Source organism: Mobula hypostoma, chromosome 17 (assembly GCF_963921235.1).
Source record: "Mobula hypostoma chromosome 17, sMobHyp1.1, whole genome shotgun sequence".
Taxonomy (NCBI): domain Eukaryota; kingdom Metazoa; phylum Chordata; class Chondrichthyes; order Myliobatiformes; family Myliobatidae; genus Mobula; species Mobula hypostoma.
The window spans coordinates 15,291,046-15,306,266 of record NC_086113.1 but is presented as its reverse complement, the minus strand read 5'-3'; the positions used below and the strand labels follow the sequence as shown (position 1 = coordinate 15,306,266).

At 45.5% G+C, this 15,221-nt stretch overlaps 1 protein-coding gene across 1 annotated transcript in view; it reads left to right on the top strand.

The window, feature by feature from the left end:
• Positions 1–3,945, top strand: part of LOC134357686 (A disintegrin and metalloproteinase with thrombospondin motifs 16) — a 201,757-nt gene extending 197,812 nt beyond the window's left edge. Inside the window, exon 23 of the mRNA XM_063069305.1 lies at positions 2,728–3,945. Within this exon, the coding sequence (XP_062925375.1) occupies positions 2,728–2,843 (116 nt within the window). The 3' untranslated portion in view covers positions 2,844–3,945. The remainder of the gene's footprint in view (positions 1–2,727) is intronic.
• The last annotated feature ends 11,276 nt before the right edge of the window (positions 3,946–15,221 follow it).

The following is a 15,221-nucleotide window of genomic DNA, read 5'->3' as shown; positions in this document are numbered from 1 at the left end:
GCACTTTTAAAAATCATGATGTAAAACACCTTATTATAGAAACCTACTATACATCATGATGGTTCTCAAAGTAGAGGGACCATAATGGGTGGTTAAGTGAAGTTACATGATCATGTGGATTTTGCATGGATTTTGCCATAACTCTGATAGTATTTAGTTCTGATAGAAACTCATTTGTCGATGAATACAAGATGTTCAGATTACTCTTTAAATGAACGTACTTATATTTCATGGGTTGGTTACTACTACAAAGTTCAAAAGATAGTCTTGTGCTTCTTCCCTGCTGAAGAAAAGTACACATTTGCCATATTGGTTTCCCCGGTGATGAAGACTTGCATTGATGTTAGACCAATCAACGTTAAGTGCATTTTGTGGTGTGACCTCCTTGGTGGAGTGGACCACTCACGCAGAATCGAGCCTTCACAGAGCTTGAGGATAGGTTAGTCATAACAACAGAGGTCTGGAATTTGCAAAACCAGATCAAGTAAAAGTAATTCTACCTTCCGGTCCACCCCCAGCACCACAGCTGATTAGAATCAGGTTTATTAGCACTGATGTCATAAAAGTTGTTGCTTTGTGGCAGCCACAGACCCGGTTCTGATTCTGATCAGCTGTGGTGCTGGGGGTGGACCTGAAGGTAGAATTACTTGATCTGGTTTTCCAAATTCCAGACTTCTCTTGTTATGACTATGACAGTGCAATACTTAAATATATTGCTATAAGTTACCATCAGAAAAATTAAAATAATAAATAATTAGTGAAAAAAGAGAGCAAAAAGAAAATTGCTGGAGGTTCTGGTGACATACAAAACCACCCCTTACTCCTAATGAAATATAGCCACTGGCATGTCTTCTTTATAATTGCATCAATATGTTGGGCCCAGGAGAGATGATCACATCCTCCATCCCCTTCAGATAAGTATGACAGTCCCAATACTCTCTTCTTGGCCCACTATCCAACTCTCGATCAAAGCTTCAATGCTAACCCTTTCCGCATTCAACTGATGCTTAGACAAGAGCCCGACAGCCCCTGCACATGTCTCACTTCTTATCCTGGCAGCCCAGCCTCCACAACGGCCCACAAAGCAACGGTTGAATTTAATGTCAGAGAATGTGTACAGTGTACAGCCTGAAATCCTTACTCTTCACAGAGATCCGCGAAAAAGAAAAAAAACCCAAAGAATGAATGACAGAAAACCATTAGAACCACAAAGCCCCCTTCCCCCTCCCACGCACAAGCAGCAGCAAAGGATCAACCCTCCCCCCCCACTTGTTCCCGAAGAAAGTATCATCCCCCCCGCATCACCACCACCCACCATGAAAAGCAGTAGCAAACCCCCAAAGACCAGGATCTATGGTCAATCAAAGACTACTGCTCATCCCAGCACCTCGACATCTCAACAGGCCCTGTCTCCAAAACAGCCCAGTGTTCCTGCATTATGACAGAACAACCGGCAAAATTATTTTTAAACTTAACCAGTTGTGTACACAATAAAATATTGCAGCAATAAGCCATTGAAGAGGTTGTTTGCTGGCCTGATGAATGTCCCCACAACGCAATAATCCTTGGTGCATCTGAATGTGCGGGTACGTTCCTCACGGTTTCACTTTCCAGCCGGGGCAATCAAATAGGCACAGTTCACCCCTCCTTAACCCTTTCTCCCAGCAACTGCTGCATGGCGCCTACAACTGTACCCCGTCTTCTACAGCAGGATGGTAAACTGTCAGAGCAGGGGTTCCCAACCGTTTTTATGCCATGGACCAGTGGTGTTACGCAAGGAATCCATGGACCCCAGGTTGACAACACCAGTGTCAGAAAGATCTATAAGTGAGAAAATTACACGAATACATGTTTGGAATGAAATAGTAAGTACGGTATAGTAATGCACGCTTTAGGGGAGATGTCAGAAGTATTTTTTGTTTACACAGAGAGTAGTAAGTGCCAGAAATGCATGCCTGGGGGTGGTTGTAAAGGCTCTACATTAGGGACATTTTCAAGACTCTTGGATTGGCACATGGATGAAAGGAAAATGGAGTATTATGGGCTGGGTAGGCGAGGGTTTAAATTGATCATAGAATAGGTTATGTAGAACATAGATTAGTACATCACAATACAGGCCTTTTGGCCCATGATGTTGTGCCAACCGTTTAACCTAGGGTCATGGAGAAGTACAGCATAGAAACAGGCCCTTCAGCCCATCTACTCCATGCCAAAACCACTTAAACTGACTACTCCCATCAACCTGCACCAGAACCATATACCCAGCATTCATGTATCTAGCCAAACTTCCCTTAAACATTGAAATTGACCTCGCATGCACCACTTGTGTAGACAGCTTATTCCACACCCTCACGACCCTCTAAGTGAAGAAGTTTCCCCTCATGTTCTCCTTAAACCTACTCCAAGATCAAGCTCATGCTTCCCTCCCACATAGCCCTCTATGTACTTTTCAGCTGCGTCCCTATTTAAGACTCCAAAATCTCCCTAAAAGTTCACCTCTACCGCCATCCTGGTAGTGCGTTCTGTGCACTTACTGTTGGCCCGACAACATAGGCCAAAGGCCCATTCTGGGCCTTACTATTCTGTGAAAGTCAGCTGTGATACATTTCAGGAGAGGCAGAGACAGCCAAGTATCTGTGGATGGCGTGACATTTGCAAAAATGGGTGAGTAATTAACTATTGTATTTTCTTCCTCTTTCTCTCTTTCTTATGTTGACGCCACAAAAGATATTTTTTGCAAGGATTATTTCAACTGGTGCTACCTGGTGCCCCAGCATGGTGTTTGCAGTCATAAGTTCTACGGCCAGCAATGTTGCAAATCATGCTCCAAGTCAAACATATAAAAGAGCCTATGAAAGAATGATCTCTTCATATGAACAAGCTGCAGATTTTAATTTGTGTTGCATCTGATGACTGGAGAAGACTATCAAGACTGTAAACTTACATCCGAGGCATGGCATCATTCTACTCAGCAATTGTGGTAAAAGACAGTTTTGTTTTTTTTACCACCAGCAGACCAGTGTAACCTTTGCAGCTTTGTCCATATTGGATCCTCAGATTCCCTGGCGGCAGTGAGCTTTGACTAACTGAAGAATATCAAGGAGGCCAATGAGAGAATGGAAGAAATTACCGTCTAAAACTTATTCAATGTGAGCCTTTTAATTGCCCTGTAAAATGTGGCCATGTATGATGAACTGTGCAAAGGCTTTGAACACTAGGAGGTATTTAACACATTGTGTAAATGAGGGCAGAGAGCAGGATGGGTTTGCAAGGGTGCAGTGGTGTTGGAAAGATAGGTGAAGTGAATTTTCCCAGCTTATTTATTTTACCTCATTTAGATCAATGGATGGCCTTTAATGAAAACACACTGTGCTGAACTAAAACTACTGCAGCCAAGATGCCATTGTAGTGAGCCCTATACCCGCTGGTTTCAAGAAGTGTTGGCCTTTAAGTAATTCAATGGTGCTATTCTTTTTAAAGAACGGTGAAAGCGTGTTGCTGTTAATTATTAAATCATACTCTCAAAATAAATATTTAAATCTGTAGAGACAGAAACAATTGGACTATTTTGAGAGAAGGGATAATAATTACATCAGTGCATGGCAGGAATTGAAGGTATTTTATTTATTTATCAAACCAATAGGTCTTTTTAGAACTGGTGGTCATTATTATTGAAAATGAAGTTCCACTTTGTGCACTTACAGCCTGTGTGCCATAATTGAGAGAGAGCCAGAGACTGACCTTAATCTGTGTCATTCTTTTTAGAGTATCATTCAGTATAGTACTTTCACAATATTATTGTTGAGCTTCCTGGTACCACTAAATTAACAATGGTGCTTTCAATTGCAACCTTAGTAGAATTTTTTTAAAGCAAAAGTTCTAATTTATTTACAATTATCTTGCAAATTTGTTGATATTTTTGCCTTTTGCAAAAAAAAAGCAATGCACAGTTTAAATAATCAGAATTGTTGAAGTACCGTGGTTACTTTGAACTTTATGCAATTCTGTGCAAAAATACTGTAAAAGTTTTTCACCCAGCTGTGAGAAAAATATTTATGTTTTTATGGAGTTTTGTAATAAAATTTCACTAAAAATGTGATCATTTCTTTCTTTGCTATGTGTCTGAATATTTGAGAATTTCTAAAACTTGACTGTGATTTTTGCTTAAGAAAGAATATTCTCAAGGGCCATTGATTCAGGACATGGAATATTTTGAGATGTAAAGTTTATTTTATGGCAAAGTATAGTAGGGGAATTAAGGGTTATGGGGAAAAGGCAGGTAGGTGGAGATGAGTCCGTGGCCAGATCAGCCATGATCTGGAGGAGCAGTCTCGACAGGCCAGACGGCCTACTCCTGCTCCTATTTCTTATGTTCTTATATAGAGGGTTCTCTCAGTAAAGTATCCATATAGTTCAGATAGAAAAAGTTTTCAGTCTTCAGCAAATCACACTTCCTGATGTGTTCAAATGTACATCAGACGATCGTTGATGTTCCAGACCAAGAAGAGTCTCAGCTCAAAAAGTCGGTTGTTTATGCTTTCCATGGAGGCTGCCAGTCCTGCTGAGTTCCTCCAGCATTTTGTGTCTGCTGCTCAAGATCTCCAGCATCTGCGGAATCTCTTGTATGTATCAGATAATTGGGATGTGATGCACTTATTACTGAGCACAATGAATGTAGCCTATATTAGAAGCTAAGACGCAATTTATGTTAAAATTTAGACCTAATCCTTACCTTTAAGACATTGCAGTTGCTGGAAGAAAAGAGGCCACTAGCTTTAATTCATCTGCTAATTAGCCTGACAAAGGCTTCAGAAATCTAAAACATGGCATGCACAATGTAAAATATAATTTTTGCATTAAGCATGAGTATTCTGTGGTAATACGAGTTAGTTCGGGTAGATGGAGCTCGTCAGTCTGGGAAGGCAGTCCATCTAAGAGAGGGAAAACTCTGATTTCAAACCTCCACTGCCTTGTGGCCATACCCACTCATGGGAAAGGCTTCGGGAGTAAATCCTGAGGACAAATCCGGAGCTGGAGTCCCTAAGACAGTCCGACGTTGTTTTCAACCTCGTTCTGGCAACTCCTGCAACAACACTGGTGCCAAGCTGGATCGGCCCTTGCCCTTCCCTTGGACAACATCGGTGTCGTGGAGAGGAGAGACTTGCTGCATGGGCAACTGCCGGTCTTCCATACAACCTTGCCCAGGCCTGCGCCCTGGAGATCTTCCAAGGCACAGATCCATGGTCTCGTGAGACTAACGGATGCCACCTAATACAAGTTAGATACAATTTTGTTCGTTCATTCGTTATGTGCCTTGTTGTATGATGTGGACGATCATGGTCTTTCCATGACCATGGTTGTTCTTGGCAAGTTTTTCTACAGAGGTCGTTTGCCTTTGCCTTCAGCTGGGCGGTGTCATATCTAGGCGGGTGACCACCCCTCCCGCCTACACCCATTATCAATACCCTTCAGAGATTGTCTGCCTGGCGTCAGTGGTTGCAAACCAGGACTTGTGATGTGCACCACCCCCCACCTGTCCCCATGGCTTCACGTGACCCTGGCTGAGGAGGGCTAAACAGGTGCTACACCTTGCCAAAGGGTGACCTGCAGGCCAGCAGAGGGTTGGAGTGCCTTACACCTCCTTTGGCAGAGACGTATTGTACCCCGCCACCCCTAGATACAATATCCTGCAAAATTGTTAAATATCAAAGTCTTTTTAAGAGGGTGATTCCTTATGTGGACTGCAGAAGCCCTGGATACAAGTTGTCAGTACCAACAATTTTTAAAAATTATTTATTTATTGAGATACAGCGTGGAATAGCCCCTTACAGCCCTGGAGCCAAGTTCCCTGAGTTAACCCCAGTCTAATCAGGGAATAATTTACCGTGAAGAATTAACCTACTAACTGGTAGGTCTTTGGACTATGGGAGGAAACCGTAGCATCTGGACGAAACCTACACGGTCACGGGGAGAACTGGCAGTGCGGGGAATTGAACCCGGATTGCTGGTATTGTAAAGCGTTGTGCTAACCACTACTCTACCGTGCCGCCTATGTTTTGGGAGGAAATAAAGGCACTTCATTGCCGTGAAGTTATTTCTGATGAAGAATCATTGACTTGAAATGTATCTCTACCTGCCTTCAACCTACCCATCAGCTTCCCCTTCCTCTCTCTGGTTTCCCACCTGCTTCCCTTTGCTCTATGGTCTACTGCCCTCTCCTATCAGACTCCTTCTTCCACCTATCACTTCCCAGCTTCTCACATCATTCACTTCCACCCCCCACCCTCCTGTCTTCCCCCCCTCATCACCTTTCAGCTTGTGCTTCTCCCCACCCCTACTCTTTTATTTTTCTTCCTGCCCTCATTCTTTCCAGTCCTGATGAAGGATCTTAGTCCGAAGCATTGACTGTTCATTTTCCTCCATTGGTGCTGCCTGACCTGCTGAGTTCCTCAAGAATTTTGTGTGTGTTTCTCCAGATTGCCAGTATCTGCAGAATCCCTTGTGTCCCCTTACCAGCGGTATTTTTTTTTCATTCATCATTATTTTTACAGAGTCCAGCTCCAATGGCTGATAGCTGTATTACCACCTAGTTCACTGAGCAAAAATTCACAATGATGTTCTTGTCAGTGAATTTTCTCCATTTCAAATTCCTTCCATACTTTCAATGTGGAAGACTTAATGTAGTTTTGTAGGTTGTTCCATAAATGACAGAAGTCCTTTCCAAGTGACAACCTGTTGTGTTACTCAATGTTGGAAAATCCGGGAGCAGACATGCTTATAGTTTTATGAGAGCTATTAAGAAAGTAAGCTGTGAAAGCAGCAGTCAGGAGAATAGTCCTTTTGTCATTCCACAATTCCTCAAGATTGTGGATGACTTTCCACTTCAGTGATATTTGCTGGACAACTGCCCATAATCCATCATTCCTTTAGCATAGCAGAAATACACTCAGTGGCAACTTTATTAACCCGTTCACCTGCTTGTTAATGCAAATATCTAATCAGCCAATCATGTGATAGCAACTCAATGCATAAGAGCGTGCAGGCATCGTCAAGAGTTCAGCTGTTGTTCAGGCCAAACATCAGAATGGGGATCTAAGTGACTTTGGCCGCTGAATGATTGTTGGTGCCAGATGGGGTGGTTTGAGTATCGCAGAAACTGCTGATCTCCTGGGATTTTCACACACAAAAGTCGCTTAGAGTTTACAGGGAATGGTGCAAAAAGCAAAAAAAATCATCCAGTGAGCAGCATTTCTGTGGATGAAAATGCCTTGTTAATGAGAGAGCTCAGAGGAGAATGGCCAGACTGGTTCAAGCCTACAGGAAGACGACAGTAACTCAAATAACCACGCGTTACAGCAGTGGTGTGCAGAAGAGCACCTCTAAATTCAGGTTCACAACACGTCAAACCTTGAAGTGGATGGACTAGAGCAACAGAAGACCACACTGGGTTCCTGTGTCTAATATGGCCACTAAGTGTACGTCAGTCCGAGTTTTAAATATTCATAGTGGCTGAGCTTGGATGTACACAGTAGAGAATTTCAAAAATTCTCCACCCACTCTGGGAAGAAGTTTCTCTTACACCAAGAGTAGTCTCCTCCTTACTCTGTAACTGTATCCTCTGCATGGCACGGTCACGTTTTGGTTAGCACAACGCTTCACGGTACAGACAACCCACATTCATTTCCTGGCGCTGCCTGTAATGAGTTTGTACATTTTTCCCGTGGTCGCGTAGGTTTCTCCCGGGTGCTCCGGATTCCCTCCACAGTCCAAAGGTGTACCGATCGGTAGGTTAATTGTCATTGTAAATTGTCCTGTGATTAGGCTAAGGTTAAATCGGGGCCTGGCCTGCTGTGTTCACCAGCAACTTTTATGTGTGTTGCTTAAATCGAGGTTTGCTGGACAGCATGGCTCGAAGGGCCTATTCCACGATGTATCTCAATCAATTAGTCAATAAATAAATAGATTAATTAATTAATTCTTCAAACAGAGGAAACATTTTCCCTGCATTCGCCTTCCTGAGCCCTTTAAGAATCCTGTTCTGTTTTGATCAAACTCTTCCTTCTGAACACAGCATCCCTATCCAGTCTACTCACCCTCTCTTCATGTGGCAAACCGGAACTTTCTCTGAAATCAGTCTGTTAAATCTTCACTCCACTCTGTTAGGTAGGAAGACCCAACTGTGCAAGTACACCAGGCAAAGGCTTGTACAACGGGAAAGCGTCTCAAAGTACTGACTATTCCAGAACAGAGCATGGTGATCATTTGAAATGAAGCTTCATTAAGATGTTCTCAGTATTATAGGATAAACGTTTAGACCTAGAACAGCAGCAGGGTGACCTGTACACTCGAAGCCACTCCTCAGGAACAATGTGCTTATATTTATTGCCACTTTTAAGTCATGGACCTATAAGGGACTATTTTGAGCAGGTACACAACTTGTAATTGAAATCTACTTGTTGCAATAATATTGACAAATATAGCTATTACTTTCCACTAACAATACATTTGTGTGTGCCTTGCATTAAATGCAGTTCATCAGATTTCTTCAATTTTAATTGAGTTTAATTTTCTAATTAAGTAACCACACATTTTTAGTTTTAAACTTTACCAGAAATAACCATTGAATCAATTGCATCAAATCTTATTGGTTAACTTAACAAAACCCTGGTTCGTGTCATTGTCCAGAGTAAACCAATTCTCTTTCTTATCTCTGAATGTTTTTGTTTGGTGTTTTTTTCTTTTTCATTTATACCTCAATTTTTCTCCCTTCTTTCCCCATATGCTTATTATCTGTCTGCACCGGCTCTGTTTACAGTACTCATCATGGGCCAAGACCCATCATCAGCACTGGAGAGGAAGGAAGGAGAATCCGAAATGTTTCTTCCTCCTTCCTTTCGAGTCCAGGTAAAGAGTCTTGACCCAAAATGTTGACTGTTCATTTGCCTCCATAGATGCTGTCTGCCCTATAAGTTCCTCCATCATTTTGTGGGTGTTGCTCTGGATTTCCAGCATCTGCAGAATTTATTCTGTTTCCTGTTATACTGTGCTGTTGATTATTCTGTAATTGTTCCATTCACCAGCAGATGGAGATACGGAGAGCTCTCCAAAACAGATATTCTTGGCACCTGTCTGGTGTACCCTCATTTACAATACCCACCCTTTCTCCCCAACACAAAGAACTATGGTGGAACCGATATCGAAGGGAGGATCAGAGATTTATATTTAAGGGTCTTTCTTTGGCCACCTGGGGAGACCTAACAGAGATTCCTATTCCCTCACTTTCAAAGTTCAAAGTAAATATATTATCAAAGTGCATATGTGTCACTATATACAACCCGAAGATTCATTTTTTGCGGGCATACTCAATAATTATGGAGTAATAGTCATAATGGAATCAATGGGAGATGGCATCATCTGGGCATTCAAGCAGTGTGCAAGAGAAACAAACTGTGCAAATATAAAAGAAAAACAAATAATAATAAATAAATAAGCAATAACTATCAGGAATATGTGCTGAAGAGGATGAAGAGTCCTTGAAAGAGAGTCCATAGGTTGTGGGAACATCTCAATGATGAGGCAAGTGAAGTTATTCCCTTTGGTTCAGGAGCCTTTTGGGTGAGTGTTAACAATTGTTCCTGAACCTGGTAGTGTGAGTCCGGGGGCTCCTGTACCTTCTTCCCGATGGCAGCAGCGAGAAAAGAGCATGTCCAGATTGATGGGGGTCCCTGATGATGGATGCTGCTTTCCTGTGACAACACCTCATGCACCTCAATGGTGGGGAGAGCTTTACCCGTGACAGACTGAGCCATATCTTTGCATGGTTTTCCATTCAAAGGCTTCAGTGTTTCCATACCAGGCTGAGATGCAGCCAGTCAATATACTCTTCATTGCATATCTACAGAAGTTTGTCGAAGTTTTAGATGTCATCCCAAATCTACGCAAACTCCTAAGGAAGTAGAGGCAAAGTTGCTGGTGAACGCAGCAGGCCAAGCAGCATCTATAGGAAGAGGCGCAGTCGACGTTTCAGGCCAAGACCCTTCGTCAGGACTAACTGAAGGAAGAGTGAGTAAGGGATTTGAAAGCTGGAGGGGGAGATGCAAAATGATAGGAGAAGACAGGAGGGGGAGGGATAGAGCCGAGAGCTGGACAGGTGATAGGCAAAAGGGGATACGAGAGGATCATGGGACAGGAGGTCCGGGAAGAAAGACAAGGGGGGGGTGACCCAGAAGATGGGCAAGAGGTATATTCAGAGGGACAGAGGGAGAAAAAGGAGAGTGAGAGAAAGAATGTGTGCATAAAAATGAGTAACAGATGGGGTACGAGGGGGAGGTGGGGCCTTAGCAGAAGTTAGAGAAGTCGATGTTCATGCCATCAGGTTGGAGGCTACCCAGACAGAATATAAGGTGTTGTTCCTCCAACCTGAATGTGGCTTCATCTTTAGAGTAGAGGAGGCCGTGGATAGACATGTCAGAATGGGAATGGGATGTGGAATTAAAATGTGTGGCCACTGGGAGATCCTGCTTTCTCTGGCGGCAGAGCGTAGATGTTCAGCAAAGCGGTCTCCCAGTCTGCGTCGGGTCTCACCAAAATATAAAAGGCCACATCGGGAGCACCGGACGCAGTATATCACCCCAGTCGACTCACAGGTGAAGTGATGCCTCACCTGGAAGGACTGTTTGGGGCCCTGAATGGTGGTAAGGGAGGAAGTGTAAGGGCATGTGTAGTACTTGTTCCCCTTACACGGATAAGTGCCAGGAGGGAGATCAGTGGGGAGGGATGGGGGGGACGAATGGACAAGGGAGTTGTGTAGGGGGGGATCCCTGCGGAATGCAGAGAGAGGGGGGGAGGGAAAGATGTGCTTAGTGGTGGGATCCCGTTGGAGGTGGCGGAAGTTACGGAGAATAATATGTTGGACCCGGAGGCTGGTGGGGTGGTAGGTGAGGACCAGGGGAACCCTATTCCTAGTGGGGTGGTGGGAGGATGGAGTGAGAGCAGATGTACGTGAAATGGGGGAGATGCGTTTCAGAGCAGAGTTGATAGTGGAGGAAGGGAAGCCCCTTTCTTTAAAAAATGAAGACATCTCCCTCGTCCTAGAATGAAAAGCCTCATCGTGAGAGCAGATGCGGCGGAGACGGAGGAATTGCGAGAAGGGGATGGCGTTTTTGCAAGAGACAGGGTGAGAAGAGGAATAGTCCAGATAGCTGTGAGAGTCAGTAGGCTTATAGTAGATATCAGTGGATAAGCTGTCTCCAGAGACAGAGACAGAAAGATCTAGAAAGGGGAGGGAGGTGTCGGAAATGGACCAGGTAAACTTGAGGGCAGGGTGAAAGTTGGAGGCAAAGTTAATAAAGTCAACGAGTTCTGCATGCGTACAGGAAGCAGCGCCAATGCAGTCGTCGATGTAGCGAAGGAAAAGTGGGGGACAGATACCAGAATAGGCACGGAACAGCCTCCCCCCTCCCCCCTCTGATCCCAGCTCTCATCCGTGCCGGGTCTTTACCATCCCCTCCGACCTTCAACTGTCGGAGGCAGAACGCTCTGTTCTCAGTAAGGGCCTCACGTTTGTCCCCCTTCGCCCACACCTCAGCGAGTTCCGTGTTCGCCATGATGCGGAACTTTTCATCCGCCGTCTCCGTCTCCGAGCCTACTTCTTCGGCAAGGACTCTTCCACCCCCACCGATGACCCCTTCTCCCGTTTTCAACCCTCCTCTTCTTCATGGACACCCCGCTCTGGTCTTCTGCCTGCTCTGGATCTCTTTATTGCCAACTGCCGACGGGACATCAACCGTCTCGACTTCACTGCACCTTGTCCCCATTCCAACCTCACTCCTTCGGAACGCTCTGCTCTCCACTCCCTCCGCACTAATCCTAACCTTATTATTAAACCCGCTGATAAAGGGGGTGCTGTTGTAGTCTGGCGTACTGACCTCTACCTTGCCGAGGCACAGCGACAACTCGCGGATACCTCCTCTTATTTACCCCTCGATCGTGACCCCACTAAGGAGCACCAGGCCATTGTCTCCCACACTATCACTGACTTTATCCGCTCAGGGGATCTCCCATCCACTGCTACCAACCTTATAGTTCCCACACCCCGCACTTCCCGTTTCTACCTCCTACCCAAGATCCACAAACCTGCCTGTCCTGGCCGACCAATTGTCTCAGCTTGCTCCTGCCCCACCGAACTCGTTTCTGCATACCTCGACACTGTTTTATCACCCCTTGTTCAATCCCTTCCGAACTATGTTCGTGACACTTCTCACGCTCTTAAACTTTTCGATGATTTTAAGTTCCCTGGCCCCCACCGCTTTATTTTCACCATGGATGTCCAGTCCTTATATACTTCCATCCCCCATCAGGAAGGTCTCAAAGCTCTACGCTTCTTTTCGGATTCCAGACCTAATCAGTTCCCCTCTACCACCACTCTGCTCCTTCTAGCGGAATTAGTCCTTACTCTTAATAATTTCTCCTATTGCTCCTCCCATTTCCTCCAAACTAAAGGTGTAGCTATGGGCACCCGTATGGGTCCTAGCTATGCCTGCCTTTTTGTTGGGTTTGTGGAACAATCTATGTTCCGTGCCTATTCTCGTATTTGTCCCCCACTTTTCCTTCACTACATCGACGACTGCATTGGCGCTGCTTCCTGCACGCATGCAGAACTCATTGACTTTATTAACTTTGCCTCCAACTTTCACCCTGCCCTCAAGTTTACCTGGTCCACTTCCAACACCTCCCTCCCCTTTCTAGATCTTTCTGTCTCTGTCTCTGGAGACAGCTTATCCACTGATGTCTACTATAAGCCTACTGACTCTCACAGCTATCTGGACTATTCCTCTTCTCACTCTGTCTCTTGCAAAAATGCCATCCCCTTCTCGCAATTCCTCCGTCTCTGCCGCATATGCTCTCAGGATGAGGCTTTTCATTCTAGGACGAGGGAGATGTCTTCATTTTTTAAAGACAGGGGCTTCCCTTCCTCCACTATCAACTCTGCTCTTAAACGCATCTCCCCCATTTCACGTACATCTGCTCTCACTCCATCCTCCCACCACCCCACTAGGAATAGGGTTCCCCTGGTCCTCACCTACCACCCCACCAGCCTCCGGGTCCAACATATTATTCTCCGTAACTTCCGCCACCTCCAACGGGATCCCACCACTAAGCACATCTTTCTCTCCCCCCCTCTCTCTGCATTCCGCAGGGATCCCTCCCTACACAACTCCCTTGTCCATTCGTCCCCCCCATCCCTCCCCACTGATCTCCCTCCTGGCACTTATCCATGTAAGCGGAACAAGTGCTACACATGCCCTTACACTTCCTCCCTTACCACCATTCAGGGCCCCAAACAGTCCTTCCAGGTGAGGCATCACTTCACCTGTGCGTCGACTGGGGTGATATACTGCGTCCGGTGCTCCCGATGTGGCCTTTTATATATTGGTGAGACCCGACGCAGACTGGGAGACCGCTTTGCTGAACATCTACGCTCTGTCCGCCAGAGAAAGCAGGATCTCCCAGTGGCCACACATTTTAATTCCACATCCCATTCCCATTCTGACATGTCTATCCACGGCCTCCTCTACTGTAAAGATGAAGCCACACTCAGGTTGGAGGAACAACACCTTATATTCTGTCTGGGTAGCCTCCAACCTGATGGCATGAACATTGACTTCTCTAACTTCCGCTAAGGCCCCACCTCCCCCTCGTACCCCATCTGTTACTCATTTTTATGCACACATTCTTTCTCTCACTCTCCTTTTTCTCCCTCTGTCCCTCTGAATATACCTCTTGCCCATCCTCTGGGTCACCCCCCCCCTTGTCTTTCTTCCCGGACCTCCTGTCCCATGATCCTCTCGTATCCCCTTTTGCCTATCACCTGTCCAGCTCTCGGCTCTATCCCTCCCCCTCCTGTCTTCTCCTATCATTTTGTATCTCCCCCTCCCCCTCCAGCTTTCAAATCCCTTACTCACTCTTCCTTCAGTTAGTCCTGACGAAGGGTCTCGGCCTGAAACGTCGACTGCACCTCTTCCTAGAGATGCTGCCTGGCCTGCTGCGTTCACCAGCAACTTTGATGTATGTTGCTTGAATTTCCAGCATCTGCAGAATTCCTGTTGTTTGTTTTAGAGGCCCTATCATGCTTTCTTCATAATTGTACTTGCGTGGAGGGCCCAGGATATGTCGTCTGAAATAGTAACACTGAGGAGTTTAAAGTTGCTGACAGTCTCCACCTCTGGTGAGGACTGGCTCATGGACCTCTGGATTCCTCCTCCTGAAGTCAATGGTCAGCTCCTTGGTCTTGCTGACAGTGAGTAAAAGGTTGTTGCAATGGCACCAATCAGCCAGATTTTCAACCTCTCTCCTATTTGCAGTTTCATCATCACTTTTGATTTGGCCCATGAGAGTGGTGTCATCAGCAAACTGGAATAAATGTAATTGATAAAGAGACATCCTGATGTATGCATTTTTTTTAGATTATGAGGACACTCAGTCCTCGTTTATTGTCATTTAGAAATGCATGCATTAAAAAATGATACAATGTTCCTCCAATATATCACAGAAACACAAGACAGACCAAGACTAAAACTGACAAAAACCACATAGTTATAACATATAGTTACAACAGTGCAAAGCAATACCGTAATTTGATTAAGAGCAGACCATGGGCACGTTAAAAAAGTCTCAAAGTCCCGATAGCCACAACGTCTCACGCAGACAGTAGAAGGAAGAAACTCTCCCTGCCACGAGCTTCCAGCACCGCAAACTTGGCTGATGCAGCATCCTGGAAGCACCCGACCACAGTCCGACTCTGAGTACATCCGAAAACTTCGAGCCTCCAACCAGCCCTCCGACATCGAGCACCGAGCACCATCTCTGCCGAGCGCTTCTATCCAGGCCCCAGCCGCCGGGCAACAAGCAAAGCCGAGGACTCGGGGCCTTCCCGTCCGGGGATTCTGGACCACACAGTAGCAGCGGCAGCGAAACAGGCATTTCAGAAGTTTCACTAGATGTTCCTCCGTGCTCTCACATCTGCCTCCATCAAATCAGAATTGTGCACGGCCTCCTACTTGACAGATTACAGATATTCATCACCGGAGAGGCCGCGCGCGCTGCGTCACGCTGCCATCTTCTCCTCCATCTTTTCTGTCCAGATGTTCCAGGGTTGAATGAAGAGCCAATGAAATTACATCTGCTGTGGACCCAGTGCTCTCTGGTAGGCAAACTGGAGC